This window comes from Cryptosporidium ubiquitum (assembly GCF_001865345.1).
Source record: "Cryptosporidium ubiquitum isolate 39726 chromosome Unknown contig_3, whole genome shotgun sequence".
NCBI classification, from domain to species: domain Eukaryota; phylum Apicomplexa; class Conoidasida; order Eucoccidiorida; family Cryptosporidiidae; genus Cryptosporidium; species Cryptosporidium ubiquitum.
This window is the reverse complement of record NW_021639817.1, coordinates 292,354-307,746: the sequence shown is the minus strand read 5'-3', so window position 1 is coordinate 307,746 and position 15,393 is coordinate 292,354. Positions and strand designations below refer to the sequence as shown.

The 15,393-nt window shown below is 33.7% G+C and overlaps 7 protein-coding genes across 7 annotated transcripts; 2 read left to right on the top strand and 5 right to left on the bottom strand.

Annotated features, from left to right (window-relative positions):
- Window positions 1–157: 157 nt before the first annotated feature.
- On the bottom strand, window positions 158–2,023 carry cubi_03465 (diacylglycerol kinase variant A; the record flags this gene model as incomplete). The annotated part of the gene is made up of 1 exon (XM_029020478.1): window positions 158–2,023. One exon carries the CDS (start codon window positions 2,021–2,023, stop codon window positions 158–160), a length of 1,866 nt encoding a protein of 621 aa, XP_028874922.1.
- Window positions 2,024–2,532: 509 nt separating this feature from the next.
- On the bottom strand, window positions 2,533–4,653 carry cubi_03464 (uncharacterized protein; the record flags this gene model as incomplete). The annotated part of the gene is made up of 1 exon (XM_029020477.1): window positions 2,533–4,653. One exon carries the CDS (start codon window positions 4,651–4,653, stop codon window positions 2,533–2,535), a length of 2,121 nt encoding a protein of 706 aa, XP_028874921.1.
- Window positions 4,654–5,085: 432 nt separating this feature from the next.
- On the bottom strand, window positions 5,086–6,249 carry cubi_03463 (adenosine kinase; the record flags this gene model as incomplete). The annotated part of the gene is made up of 1 exon (XM_029020476.1): window positions 5,086–6,249. The coding sequence occupies one exon, from the start codon at window positions 6,247–6,249 to the stop codon at window positions 5,086–5,088; it is 1,164 nt and encodes a 387-aa protein (XP_028874920.1).
- A 416-nt stretch (window positions 6,250–6,665) lies between these two features.
- On the bottom strand, window positions 6,666–7,101 carry cubi_03462 (uncharacterized protein; the record flags this gene model as incomplete). Its single annotated transcript, XM_029020475.1, has 4 exons — window positions 6,666–6,755; window positions 6,813–6,860; window positions 6,918–7,055; window positions 7,087–7,101. 4 exons carry the CDS (start codon window positions 7,099–7,101, stop codon window positions 6,666–6,668), a joined length of 291 nt encoding a protein of 96 aa, XP_028874919.1.
- Window positions 7,102–8,159: 1,058 nt separating this feature from the next.
- cubi_03461 (cyclophilin-RNA interacting protein) lies at window positions 8,160–9,068 on the top strand (the record flags this gene model as incomplete). Its single annotated transcript, XM_029020474.1, has 1 exon — window positions 8,160–9,068. One exon carries the CDS (start codon window positions 8,160–8,162, stop codon window positions 9,066–9,068), a length of 909 nt encoding a protein of 302 aa, XP_028874918.1.
- Window positions 9,069–10,456: 1,388 nt separating this feature from the next.
- On the top strand, window positions 10,457–10,840 carry cubi_03460 (cold shock RNA binding domain-containing protein; the record flags this gene model as incomplete). The annotated part of the gene is made up of 1 exon (XM_029020473.1): window positions 10,457–10,840. One exon carries the CDS (start codon window positions 10,457–10,459, stop codon window positions 10,838–10,840), a length of 384 nt encoding a protein of 127 aa, XP_028874917.1.
- Window positions 10,841–11,584: 744 nt separating this feature from the next.
- cubi_03459 (pyridine nucleotide NAD transhydrogenase) lies at window positions 11,585–15,001 on the bottom strand (the record flags this gene model as incomplete). The annotated part of the gene is made up of 1 exon (XM_029020472.1): window positions 11,585–15,001. The coding sequence occupies one exon, from the start codon at window positions 14,999–15,001 to the stop codon at window positions 11,585–11,587; it is 3,417 nt and encodes a 1,138-aa protein (XP_028874916.1).
- Between the last annotated feature and the right edge of the window lie 392 nt (window positions 15,002–15,393).

Genomic DNA, 15,393 nt, shown 5'->3' with positions numbered 1-15,393 from the left:
AAAAGAATTAATGCGAGATTGAGGGAATTTTCAAAGAAATAAATATATTTAAGAAGTTTTAAGTGTTTAATTGATTTGTTCCTTAAAAGATTTCGATGTGATGCACAATAGTATATATTAATATGAATGAATAAACAAAATGTATTTATTTTGGGAGCTAATGGATGTTTTTAAATGGACTATATGGAATAATGCACTTGAGTACTTTAATTTTTTGATCATAGTTAACAGAACACTGCTTTGGCTCCTTTGCAAAATAATACTCCCCATCAATCTGAAAGTATACTTCAATCAAACTAGACTGATATTCGGAGTTATTTTTGTCGTAAAACTCCATCTTTAGAGTTTTGCCTTGATTTTTACAATAATTGGAGCTTTCGGTAGAGTTTTGAACTTTTAAATCACTAACTTTTGGAGATAGTTTGTCTTCACAAGAGTGTGGTGAACCAGTTTGAAAGGGTGAAAATTGCCCCACTTTTTTTGCTGTACTCATATATGGTAAGAATATAGAACTAAAATCCATTAAGCCTGAAAAACTCATAATCTCAAGTTTTCTGTCAGAAGAATCTGGAACGATTTTTAAAATTTCATCCTCAATGGTTTTTTGAATTTGATCGCCTTGGTTTGAGTTAATTACATCGTTATTTTGCACTTCACTTAAGCTATTAATATCAGACTCTTTTGGGTCCAAAATAGACTTATCGGAATCAAAATTGATCTCAGATTCGGAGTCAAACTTATGATTTGTGTAAGATTCTGATTCTGAACTAGATTCGGTGTCTTCCCTTAATTCACGGCTTTTAACTTGTTTAAAAGTATCAAAATCTAAAGAAATAGGATTTATCAGAAAAGAACTTAAATTACCAACCATTCCCCCGAAATTAAGATTGGACGAGGCTTTGATAATGGATGGTGCTATATTCTTGGAATTCTTCCATAATTTTACGCCTCCTCCAAAAGTTTCAATGTTTAGAAACACTAGTGAAACGCTACTAAGTAGTGTTGGACATATTGAGTTCTCTTGGGCGTCCTCGGAACTATGAATTGTGCCTTTTGGGCATAATCCACATTCTTGATTACAAGTCTCCTGATTCGAAGATTTGGGATCTACTAGGTAGATTTTTCTGGTGCTATGTGAGAGAGGAATATTACTTTGATACTTATTATTAACTGTAAACATGGAGCCAGCTAAACCATATAATGCTCTATTTAAAAGCACATTCTTTTTCCTATAAGTGTCAAAGGTAATTCCAACCCTAGATTCCTCTCCAAAGCTAAAATAATTGATACATCTCTTCTTCAGTACAAGTAGCTTTTTATTTTCATCATTACTATTGTTTACCCTTTCAAGCTCTTGAGTGTTTGGATTAACCCTCTGAAAACTGGAATCTTCACGATCATATATCTCAACCTCGACCATCCAGGTATCAAAATTTATTAAGTTTGAAGTGAAGATTCCTCTTGCAAGGTCTATTAATGGGGAGAAGTCATCTTTCATAAACTTCATATTTCCATAGCTACTCCATCCAAAACTTCTTGCCCAATCATTCCCTGTTCCAAAAGGTAAAACAGCAAAGATGAGTCTGTCTTTGTGTTCTGGAATAGTTTCCAAAAATGTATTTACCAATGTACTAAAGCTCCCATCCCCCCCAACACCAACAATGCAAACATCTTTATTAGTTATTTTTAAAGAGTTCTTCACTCTATTTATTCCAAATTCCATATCTGAAATCATATCCACAAAATTCATATGAGTAATAATACCATCTACATCCAAGACTATCTCTTTAAGGTATTTTGTGAAGTAAGTTTCAATGTTTCCTCCACTTAGCTTATTGTAGAATAAATATATAAATGCTAAGGGATTTCCAATATATTCCCTGAAATATGAAATACTTGTGTTTGCTCCACAGAATTCGCAATTGTTAATTTCGTTTTGAATAAAGATGCTCTCATTCTTTGAATCCTGTTTTGATTTCATTTTAGATTGTTCCTTTTCCATTTCGAAAGCTCTAATGTGCATTAACTTATTCAAACGTTAAGAAATATCTATAAACCTTTTACAGTTTGCCTTATAACTGCATAAAAACACGTCCTTTCAGGAATATTTACTGGCTTTATATTTTAGAAAAGCCTTTTATAGTTTTATCAAATTTTTCAATCTACAATATGAATTTCGAACTTTCCCCACAAATTACTTCAGAGAATCAAATGACTTTCTTTTCAAACAAGTGTAAACACAAATTTCTCTTTTTTATAAAACTTCCAAAATCAATAGCCACTCCTCTATCTTATTTTACTCTTTATATTTTTTTTCTTGTTTTTATTTTTAAGAAATTTCAGATGCATGGTTTGCTCCACAAATCTGGCGGGAAATTGCTTTTTACTAATGACGTAATTCAATTAGTAAGGTTAATGCATGCATGTGAATGACAATAAAGACGGTAAAAATATTCATGTGAACAAATTAAGATAATAATTTTTTGATTAAAAATTAATGCTGGTAAATATCCTAACTTAGATGAATATCTATTATATTGTATTAGACAATATATGCTTACTGTTTTCAATATATTTGAAAAGATTTGAAGTAAATTGATCAAGAAAATTTGAATGAATTCTCAAAATAGAAAAATCAAACTCGTCTTGGACAAAGAAGTGATCCTCTCCCAGAAGGCCTTGACCTTCCTCTAAAATAATGTCAATTACTTTGGAGAAAATTGCTCCAAACAAATTTGGAGAATTGCTATCATAACCCGGAGTAATTCCAACTATTGTAGCAACCTTATTGGAGCTATTTTTCGAGATTATCACAAGCTTATCTTGGAGATCACGGTTTCTAGAAATAATGTCAATAATAGAGTGGCCAATAGTTCTTAGATTTAAAGGATGAGAAATTTCTATATCATTCAGCTCAGCAAGAGTAAAATAGTTGTGCTTTATCAGAGTTCCCCCATTTATTGATGAGGACAGTAGCATTTTAACATACTTTAATTTTAGTGAAATCAAAATCTTTGTTTCTTCAACATAGCATTTTAGCTGTTTCCAAGAATGGCCTTGAAATACATTAATTTGGTTAAGGTCTGTTCCTGACAAATCTAGGAGTTGTAACCCTACTCTGAAACTATCTCTAAATAAAAGCTGCATTTTTTGGTCTTTACCAAGAATCTGATTTAGTTGAAAGTTCTCCTTCTCATTGTTTTTCTCTTCATTTATCGATTTCTCTGTTCCTGTATTATTTTTTAAATCCATCCTATTCAAAGCTCCCGATGAAACTATTGCGTCCATAAAGCTTTCAACATTATCTACTAATCTGCAATCATTTGTCAGTATAGTATGGAGGACCTGAGCCATGTCAAGGGACGAAAGGTGAGGATGTAGTTCTGAGTCCAATACTAGAGATGGTAAATACTTTAGAAACACTGGAATCTGTAGAGATAGTGATGTAGTTTCTGATCCACTTTCAAATCCTGAAAATCCTTTTGGGAAATCCTGAACCACTTTTTTTGACAATTCCCTCTCTAGAAGATAAAATTTACTTGTGAAATCCTTTAGAGAAATTCCAGAAGCAACTCTCCTATTCATTATTGAATCCCTACTGTTTTCAGTTTTCCATAAACCCATTCTTGAATATAAATATTCACTATGGCATACTGAATCAAGTAGATTCCAATGGCGATAAAGTGGGATTGAAAGATCATTCTTGATGTATTTTGGCCAGTATTTTCTACTACTACTTTTGTTTGAGTTCAGATTACTCATCTCTCCCGTATATTTTGAAAGAATTCCATTTAACAAATCAAAGTAAATCTCATAATCCAGTAGTTCAATATACCTATTAATATAGCACCAACTGATTCCAATTGAAGAGTACCATAAAACATTTCCGTCTATTCTCTCTGAAGTTATTGAATTATCCAAAGTTTGAAGAACCACAAGACTGCTTGGATCTCCGCAGTACTCTCCAAAAAGCTCGTCTACCTCATCTTCGATTTGTTCATTGTAGCTTTGGGAGTCTGCATTTGAAGTTCCCATCAACATATCTAAATCATCAATTGTTTGAGATAATGAGGCAAAAGGATTATTAGAAGAAAATGTTGAAGAGCAAGGTTCATTGATTTGTTCGTCAGTTAGACTTGAGTTATTCCTACGTGATTTCTTCCTACCACTTTTACTATTTACCAAGAAATTGTATTCTTGAGCAGAAAGGATCAATACATTGTTGTTGTACTCCCCTCCAATAGAAAGCATTAATTCATCTATTACAGGCCTATGGAAATCAAAAATCCAAATTTCCAAATCTTGTCCGAGCCAAAGTTTAAGAGAGTGTAGAATATTCACCATAGCTCCCAAATTTACTAATACGCATATATCCACAAACTCTCTCTGATTTGGATAATCTTTATATTCCTGTAGAATCTTAGAGATTTCATTATAGTGAGTAACACAGTTTAGCATACATTGTATCTCATCATGCTTAAAAAACTGATTGATAAGAATATTGCTAGTACAAAGGGAATCTACATCATTTGAAGAGAATATCCAAACTTTTGGAAAAACTTGATTGGCATGTCCATTGTTATTAATTTGGGTTTTTTCAATAAAAGGAAGGTAATACTGTGAAACAAAATCCACTGCAGGGATAATTGGCATCTTCTCAAGATCTTCTTGTCCTCTTAGTGAATATTTCCTTAATTAATTTGGGTTAAAATTAGCGACAATTTTCTATAAAAGGACCTTTGAATTAATTCACCATCAAAACCTCCTAAGATGGTCAACACACACAAATCAAAAACTCATACACTAAACTGTTATTCTTATCTTAATGAAATATTATCTATTTTGAGATTATTTCTTGGTATGAGAGAAAAAAATTAAAAAATTCTACTCGCATATTATTTAACACAATTTTTTGTATGATTTAACAATTGTGTAAATTTGGCGCCATAAACTGGAATAAATAGTAAAAATTACATGTAGGTATTATATTTGTATTGCGTGGTTTAAAAAAAAATAATATTAAAAATAACGACATAAAAGTATTAGAAATAGTTGGTTGGACCTAAAATTAGAAAAAGTCGAAGGTTAATTATTTTTTGATGAAACAAGTTGCATAATTTCGCTTAGAGTTGGTTTGTTTGAGAAATCGAAATCACAACCAATGTTTTGAGCAACAGTGGAGGCAGCATAATGTCCCATGTATATACTCGCATCTAAAGGATAAGAGTTGGAAAGTCCATAGATGAAACCACCTTTAAATGCATCCCCACAACCATTAACGTCTACGAGCTTTTCTTTAGGGACATGAATACATTCGTGGTACCTAATACAACCATTAGGATCTTTGGAGTTAAATGAAATTACAGGCAAATGAGCTCTTGTACAGAGCATAATGCATGTGGGTTTAAGGTGCGTATGAACTTCAGTGAGAATCCTTTCTAGAGTATTGTTCTCTGGCTGATTTATACAAGCCTGTGAATATAGAAGTTGGTCGTGATTTTCAATTTGGAGAGTACTATTGATATTTTTATAAAGAGAAACAAATTCCTCTTGATTTCCAACTATGTAATCAATCATTGGAAGAAGTTGGAATATTTCATTCATGTACTTTTCTGGAATATAAGTAGCAGAAAGTCCAAATACAAAAGAGCACTCATCGGATTTCGATTGGTGAATATATTGAGCAGATCTAAGAACAGCTTGAAAGCAGACTTCAACAAAGAATCCGCTTGTCGCGAATATATTTGCAGTTTTTAAAGCTTGTTGAATCTTCTCTGACTCAAAAGTGTCAATGGAATAATCCTTAGCAGCTCCTAATCCTGCGAGTAGTGTTCTTTCCTCCCCAGTTACAAAAACAACGCACTTTGCAGTCTCCAGATTTGGTTTGTTCGTAATGTGGAATTCATAATTAATTCCTAGTTTAGTGAGTAGTTCCTGAAGTAAGATTCCACCAGAATCATCGTTAATTCCTCCGGAAAAAAACACCGAAATTGAATCACCCTTATCTTTTCCGTCCTTGTTTGACAATTCCTTACATACTCTAAAACTATTTAATAGAGACCCTCCTGCCACAAAATTTGCATCTTCATTGTTTGAAATTATGTTCTCAATTAGCTTGAAAACCTTCTCGTCCTCCCCAAGAGTTGTTGATCCCATTTTTAACCCCAGATCTTTCACTCTATCCGAAGTTGTTTTTAAAACAATATCCAAAATTGGGTTACACATTCCAAATATTCTCTTTTCCGTCATTTCTTTTAAGTCGATCCTGTAAATCTTTAGGTCAAAAGCTTTTATAACTCTAAGGAATTATCGGAAATTCAGCTTGATTCACCGATTTTTAGTATCTTTTTTACTTCTAAAAATTAAAGGAAAAAAATTTACATATCCTAGAATTGTTTCTATTTAAAACATACACATGCAATGGTTTTGGCGGCATCTATGCATGTAGGCAAGCTAACTCTGGTATAGTCATATATTGTATGGTTAAAGAAAATGAAGATAGGGTTAAAAATACAAGAAATACTTGCAGATACAATAAAATTTGCCGTAGAATTTATAGAAAAAATTAATAGATTTTAAAATATTAGACAAGTATGACGTATTTTCAGTTTAAAGATTAGTCTTATTTAAAAAGATTTTTTCATATTTATCTGATTTTTGAAATTTTAGTAGTGGGAACTGCGAAAATAATCATATATATTGAAGTTTTTGTAAGAATCTTTTTGAGCTTGTTTAGAGTATATTTGAGAAATTACCTGATTATATGTAGTTGTAAATTCATAATTAGTCATTTCTGAAGGTTGGCACCTAACTATCATACCACAGCCAAGAAAAAATCCAAAGCTAATAGCCCCACCGATCTAATAATAAGAAAAAAATATTAAAAAGATTGAGTTCTTAAATTATTTTGGACTTACAGCAAATACTGGAATTGCCATATAATTTCTGTATTTGAGAGCTTGATACATGCCGTTGATTCCACCAAATATAGACCCAATAATGGCTCCCTTTTGAAGTATTGGAAAAGAATATAGGGTAAAGAGACGATTATAAAACTAATAAAAAAAGTTTTCATTATTTACTTACCGTTTTTACCCCCATTTTAACGTTATCTATACAATAAAGTGTTTTAGGTGTTAATTTAAATGGGAAAAGTGATCTTTTGGCATTAAGGTAACGGAACTCGTAAGATCTAAGATTGATCAGTTATTCGAAAATTTTAATAAAAAGTGTTTGAATTGAACAAAAACAAATCAAACAAACAATTTCCTTCTTTTACTTTACCTCTTTTCTCCGTCAAAAGATCCTGCTGGCGGATATGATGACTGAAGTAGATCATCAAATGCAGCATTTCTCTTTATTTGAATATCTTCAGGTTCAGATTTCTCTAAAAAAAAGAAATTTTCAAAAGTGTGATTATTTAATAAAATTTAAGTATTAATTCAAACCAATTTGCACCAACAAATTCCCTCCTCAGCAAGTTATCTCTTGATCCTTTATGATCAAAACAGAACCATGCATAAAAACTGTTGAGGCAAAAATAGCTTGTCCATTTTCTATAGTTCTTACTGTGATTCAACAGTAAAAACCATCAATGATTTTTTTCGTACCTTGTGTGTAAATTTTCAGTGAACTTTCAATAATTGGTATTTTTAATAACTTTTTACGAAAAGGTCGAGCATCTCTTCTGCTCATATTTTTGAAAAAGTTAAATTAATAAAAGTCAAAGTATCAAATCCAAGCAATAAAGAAGAAACAGTTCTCAACAATTCTTAGATTTCTCTGTTTTCTACCTTTGTTAATCCAGTGTTAAAATTCAATTTTTCGTTTAGCATTAAACAATATTTCTATAAAGTTTTATTTATTTCCGACGAACCTATTTTCGTGGCTACCACCTTCTCTTTTATACTAAAATACGAGCATAAAATATTAATAGTTTTTTTTTTGCCCAGACGGAAATAAACAAAAAATGCATAATGGTAACATCAAAAATAAAAATGCCCGCCTAAAGAAAAAAAGAACAAAAAATAAATAAATTGAAGATGCGTCTAATTAAACAAAAGATAGAAGTTCGGAAAGGGACTTGGGTCTAACTAGATAATCATGAGGATTTATATTATCGATTTTTGGATTGGTTAAAGTAGAAGAAACGGGCCAAAATGTCAGTTTTAATAGAGACTACCCTCGGAGACTTAGTGGTAGATTTAAATGTGAATCTTTCCCCGAAGACCTGCGAGAATTTTCTTAAACTCTGTAAACTTAAATTTTACAACAACTGCGAGTTTTACAAGATAGAGAAAGATTTTATTGCCAGAACTGGTCGATCTAAAAAGTACGGTAATTCTTCACTGCTTCAAGTCATGGGAAATCAAGAAAAAGTAAATACATTTTTTGAGTCTGAAATCACACCAAAGTTGAGACACAAAAAAAAGGGAGTTCTAGGGATGGTTAATGACACTTCCAAGAGTTCTTTGGGTTCAGAGTTCTACTTTACATTGAAAGACGATTTAACTTATTTGGATGGACATCACGTAATTTTTGCTCAAGTGGAGGAAGGAACTCAAGTTTTATCTAGACTAAATGAGGTTATTACGGATGAAGATTCTATCCCTTTGCAAAAAGTGATGATTCTTCACACTTATATCTTGGATGACCCCTTTGAAGATTCTCCTGAACTCTTGGATATCATTCCTCCAGACTCACCTCCAGAAGAAACTGACCCTTTGACTAAAATCTGTCAACAGGATCAAGTTAAGGTTCTTAACTCAATTAGTGAAAGAGAAGCTAGGTCTAGAGCCATAACTTTGGAGATTCTAGGAGATATCCCAGATGCTGACATGAAACCCCCGGAGAATGTTCTCTTTGTTTGCAAACTCAATCCAGTGACTCGAGATGATGATTTGGAGCTCATATTTTCAAGATTTGGAGAAGTCAAGTCCTGTGACATTATTCGGGATTACAAGACTGGAGAATCCCTGCAGTATGCATTTATAGAGTTTGAAACTAAACAGCAGTGTGAACTGGCATTTATGAAGATGCAGAATGCTGTCATTGACGATAGAAGGTAAGTTTGTTTTTAATTGCTATTTCAGTCCGCTTTTTCTCCCCAACCTTTTCCCTTCGTAACGAGGAATTGCGATTCGCTATCTTCATTAACTGAATCAACTCACCATTTTAGAATCCACGTTGATTTCTCACAATCTGTATCCAAACACTGGAGAGAATTTATTTATCGGAGAATTCATTCAAAACAGGTTCAAAAAAAGACTCTACGAAGAAAGAGAATCAGACCTAACTATTAGCTCAGTTGTATATCTAATTTAATTAAATCCTTTGGCCGTGTGAAATTTCCAATTCATCTTATCAATATAAGTTTGTCTAAGAGTTGAATAATTTTTTGTAAATGGAGATGCACTCATTATTCTGAACATGCTTTCATGTAAATTGAGGCGCGCCAAATATACTGTTTCTATATCTTCAATGTATCCCCTACTTAACTCTACACGGAAATTGCTAAAGAGATGTAAGGTAGCTATTTATTGCTAAGGCAAATTATCTGTTACGAATAAACTACTAATTCCTCGCCTCTGATATTCTAAATTACATTGCTTTGCATTACATGCCTAATTATTTACATCCAAACCTCCGCCGAAGAAATGATACTACTACCGCCCTATTTAAACAATTCCCACTTCTTCATACTCAACCACAACATCTCCCAGGCGCCAATCACCCCACACATTGGCACTCTATGTGGGTTCCCGCCAAATATGTTTAACTAGAATTTATATGTAACAACTTCTGCTCTAAAAAAGTGTTTATTACCCGCACCTCCCTCTTGTATAAATATAAACTTTTAATATATTCTAAGCCTATCGCTTAACTTCTTATTATTCCCTTCCCCTCTTGAAGCCTATTTAGTACCGGGACATTTATGGCGGTTCCCGCTCGCTACGAAACTTAACCCGCCTAATTCATTGGTACTAAAAACCGTGTCTCACGCGTCTCTACATATATAGTGGGAAGTGAGTAATTAAATATTAGGATTGGGTAATAAATAAATTAATTTTTGTTAATATTTGATGAATAGAATTTGTCAAGTTGATTAGAAGTGGTAAATTTTAATAGTGGATAACCTTTCCAATTATATATGCCTATACATATATATAATATATATATATATATATATATATATATATATATATATATATATGTATATATATATATTTATGTATAAATATATATACATATATTTATTTATTTGCTCACTGTATAAACATATTTCTATTTCTACTGTATTTATAAATAATTGTCATTAATTAATATATCAAAAGGTTTTCGCGGCAAAATACACATTACATATTACACTAGTGTAGGTTCTGTTGAGCCCCCATTAGATAACACAATTTTCTTTGAATTTAGACAATTTTAAGAAAAGCCTTGAAAACTTGTTGAAATGCCTTTATCTGGAGTTTGCAAGTGGTTCGATTCGACCAAGGGGTTTGGATTTATTACCCCAGATGACGGATCTGAAGATATCTTTGTGCACCAGCAAAACATCAAAGTTGAAGGATTCAGATCCTTAGCACAAGATGAAAGAGTAGAGTACGAAATTGAGACTGATGATAAAGGCCGTCGTAAGGCTGTCAATGTCTCTGGTCCAAACGGTGTTCCAGTCAAAGGTGACAGACGTAGAGGTAGGGGCAGAGGGAGAGGCAGAGGAATGAGAGGACGTGGCCGTGGAGGTAGAGGGCGTGGGTTCTACCAGAATCAAAATCAATCTCAGCCACAGTCTCAGCAACAGCCAGCTTCGACTCAGGCCCAGCCAGCTACCCACTAAATTACCTTAACCAATAAGCTTAATAGAATTCGAAGTCCAAAGATCTACTTCTCTCCTTCTAAAAGCAACATCACTATTCTTTATGACATGACTTTTCTCATTTTGCTTGCTGGAGATTTTGATTCAACATTTACTAAATTTTTTTAGTACTAAGAATTAATATTGTCAATACGAAATTAATTTTCTCTTTAAAATTTGGGATTCTTTTGTTGTCTTATAACATTTTAACGATGGAGAATTTTCTTTGTTAATTAGGAGTTGAGGTTTCTATTTTGATACTTTACGGGATGTTATTTCGAAGGATGCAAGTTTGTGAGTCAAAAGTGGGAGGGGAGGAAACGTTACATTTAGATTATAACAAAATTCTTAGTAGGGATAGTAACTAATAATAGAAGAGGCTTTTGTCTACTAATTCTATCAAAGTAATGAAATAGCTTTAAATTTGAGATTTTGTCCAACTAAGTAAATGCTTATTGTAATTGTCTCAGAAACCGAATGTTATTTATTCTACTCATTTATTCTCCATTTAATTTGGTGATTCCGTATTCTGACACTACATTTACTGTGGTTTCAAGCCTTATTAACAAATGTAAACGGTTGATGGATGATACCATTTCCGATACCCTTAATAATAAATTTTACGCCGAGTAAATTGATTATATATGGCAAGATCTTGAAAAATGACAGTATGTAAATGAAGGAAAACTTTGAATTAGTTTGAGCTAAATTGTTCATTTTTAATAACTATATAATGGTAGTATGTCTGGTTCCTTGTACATCCTCCTCTGTACAAGAGCCAACTTGGTGATCGGTGAACATATATAACATTCTGGTAGTAACATAAAATCCTCCAATAATGTTAATAGAGCTGAGTAACATTGCAAAGAACAAGAGTAAAGAATAGACCTGGAAATCTGTGAATAAAATGACAGGGCCACATTCCAACATTGCTCCTATAATGATGATTCCAGATAATGCATTAGTTACAGACATTAACGGAGTATGTAAAGAAGGAGTAACATTCCATATACAGTAATAGCCAACAATTACAGAAAGTGAAAAAACAAGAATATTGCCCAAGGTATTGTGGTCTATAACATATCCAAGTCCTACTGAAATAAGAACTGATAATAATACTAAGAATCCAAAAGCAACATTAGAATAAATGATTTTTTCCATTGTTCTTAAGAATGATCCTGTGGATGCTTCAGTTGAGGATGAGCTTGAGGAAGGAGTCGAATTTTCGTTTTCTGGTGGAGGGGGTCTTTTATCAACTGGAACATAACTGACCTCCTCGTTAATTGTGACAACCATCTCCTTCAAAAGATCGTCTTCCATGTCAACTGAAAAGTGTTCTGCACCCCCAAGTTCTTCTAGCAGGTGGACAATATTCATACTAAAAAGTTCAGAAGCCTGGGATGGCATTGTGGATGGCAGATTTGTGAGCCCAATAATAGTAACTCCACTCTTTTCGTCCAGATAGACCTGATCTTTTTTGGTGATCTCACAATTCCCACCCCATCCAGAAGCTGTATCAGCCATTTCTGCTGCCATATCTACAATAACGCTTCCAGGTTTCATAGAATTAACCATTTCTCTAGTGATGATTTTTGGAGAAGGTCTTCCTGGAATCAATGCTGTGGTAATGATAACATCGCAAGTCTTAATCATTTTAGAATAGAGGTTTTTCTGTGCTCGTAGGTACTCTTTACTCATTAGCTTAGAATAACCCGATCCAGAATCACCTTCCTCCTTAATTTCAACAGCAACAAACTTGGCTCCTAAACTTTCAACTTCCTCTTTAGTTGCAGTTCTTGTGTCACTTGCAAATACATCAGCTCCAAGGTTCTTTGCAGTTGCAATAGCTTGTAATCCTGCAACACCAGCTCCTATTACAAATACTCTGGCTGCATCCACTCTTCCAGCAGCAGTAATGGAGGACTTTGATAACTTGGGTAAGTGAACAAAGGCCTCTATTACGGCTCTATAACCTGCCAAATTGCTCATGCTACTTCTAATGTCAAGCTTTTGCGCTCTCGTAGTTCTTGGAACCTCATCCAAAGCTATAGTAGTAACTCCCTTGCTAGCTAAAGACTCAAGTAATGATGGGTTTTGTGCTGGCCATATGTAACTAATTAACGTCTGTCCTGACTTCATCTGTGAAATTTCTTCTTCCGTTGGCTTTTGTACTTTAACTATGATATCAGATCGGCTCACAACATCTTGGCGAGTAGCCATAATGGTGCAGGACGCATCCTCATACTTTTGGTCATCAAACTGGCTCTTTAGTCCTGCTCCAGTTTCCACAAGAACTCTAAATCCAAGTCTACGGAGTTTCTTAACATAATTTGGAGCAATAGAAACCAACTTCTCACTGGGAAGGTCTTCCCTCAAGATTCCAATAGTCATAGTAGGAGCAGGATACTCTTCTTTGTCTGCTTGATCGGTTGCTGCGTTATCAATAGTTTCTTCGTCATCATTTAAGTTAGCTCTCTTTTGCTCAGGAGATATGGATACAATGTTTTGTAAAATGTTAATCATAGAGTCCTTTGCATTTCCAAAGATCATTTCAACATTACTTTTAAAGAAGAGTGGATTTTCTATAGCTGCATATCCTTTTCCAAGACTTCTTTTTGAAACAATAACCTTGGATGCTCTCCAAACCTCTATGACTGGCATTCCATTAATTTTGGAATTCTTTTCAAGTGCGAGTGGATTTACGGTATCATTTGCTCCAATAACTAAAACCACATCAAAACTTTCCATATTTGGATTTACGTCCTCCATCTCCTTGACAATAGAATATGGAACGTCCGCCTCTGCAAGTAGTACATTCATATGCCCTGGCATTCTACCAGCAACGGGGTGTATAGCAAACTCCACATGGATATCTCTTAATCTTAAAGCATTTACTATAGAAGCAACGTCCTGTTGTGATCTAGAGACTGCCATACCATAGCCAGGTACTATTAATACTTTCTTTGCAGACAAAAGGTCTCTAGCTACTTTCATTGCATTGGTTTGGTTTACATCAGACTGATCTCCAAGTGTCTGTCCATCATTGGAGTCCCCAGTGCCTTCCCAGCCTCCAATCATTACATTTAATAGGGATCTATTCATTCCTATGCACATAATGTGAGAAAGAATCGCACCGGATGAACCAATTAGAGCTCCACATATAATGAGTATTTTGGAATTTATGAGGAATCCAGTAAAAGAAGTAGCCCAGCCTGAATATGAATTGAGCATAGAAATTGCCACAGGCATATCTGCTCCTCCAATAGAAGCCACTAAATGTATTCCTAGTAACATTGAGAGCAAACTGTTTCCATACATTAAATAAGTCCTATTTGCATAATCTGTGATAGCGATAAAGACTGATCCCAAAGCAATTAAACCTGCTACCATGAATGCATTTAAGAAATGACGCCCTGGTAACTTAAGAGCTCCAGTAGGGAATATTTCATGCAACTTCCCTGCAGCAACAATACTTCCGGTAAAGGTAACTGCTGAGATGGCCTCTCCAATAAACATTTCGACTGCATGCACAGACGAAAATTCTCCATCTTCTGACTGGAATGGTGTCCATAAATTTGCAAAGGATATTAACATTGCTGCCAAACCTACAAATGAATGGAATAGGGCAACCAATTGAGGTATATTAACCATTGAAACAAAGTGAGACATTGGAATCCCAATAAAAATTGCTACGGCAAATGGAACGATAAACATAATCCAGTTCATTGAAAAAGTAGGGGCCAAGAAAGTAGCTGCTATTGCAGATATAATACCAACAATTCCTAAGGAGTTTCCTCTTTTTGCAGTTTCTTGAGTTGAAAGACCTCTTAAACACAAAACAAAGCATATTGAACTGAATACCTCAAGAGAAACACTTAAGGTTGATAAGTAATTGACATTTTTAAGAAAGTCTTCGATATACGAAAAATACGTATCAATATACTCTTTACTTGGCTCAAAGGCTGGGACCAAGATATTCGACTCTCTATTGGTGCTAGGTCCACCTCTCAAATTATTTGAAGTCTTCAATCTTATTGGGACATCTTCACAATTAACATTTTGCAGTACAAGAAAGAGCAGACATATTCCCAATATGAGTGAAGTTGAGTTCTTCAACATCCACGCATTTTTTCCTCTACACATTATTCATTCCTTTGAAGTGTAAAACTCTCTTTCTCCAAAAATTATATCACAGATATCTACAAACTTAATTACTAGCTTTAGTTGTTGCCACAAATTTTCTCTGATTTATTATATATTTATATTTTAAATAATCCAGACTGTTTCTTACTTAACTCGACTTTTAATAAAATATAAATACAGATAAATTTTTTCTTTACAAAATTTTTAACTTTTTTCAAAGTTAATCAATTTATTTCTTTTTTATCTTAATCTTACTATACCTTTTTCAAACATGCAATCGCAATGTTCTCGTTGCATAAGAATTATTATTTATGCATATACCGGCGAGACTTTTGACACGTGTCGGGCGGCAAGTTATAGCGGGTTCAGTTTGCATGAAATAATTATATAAG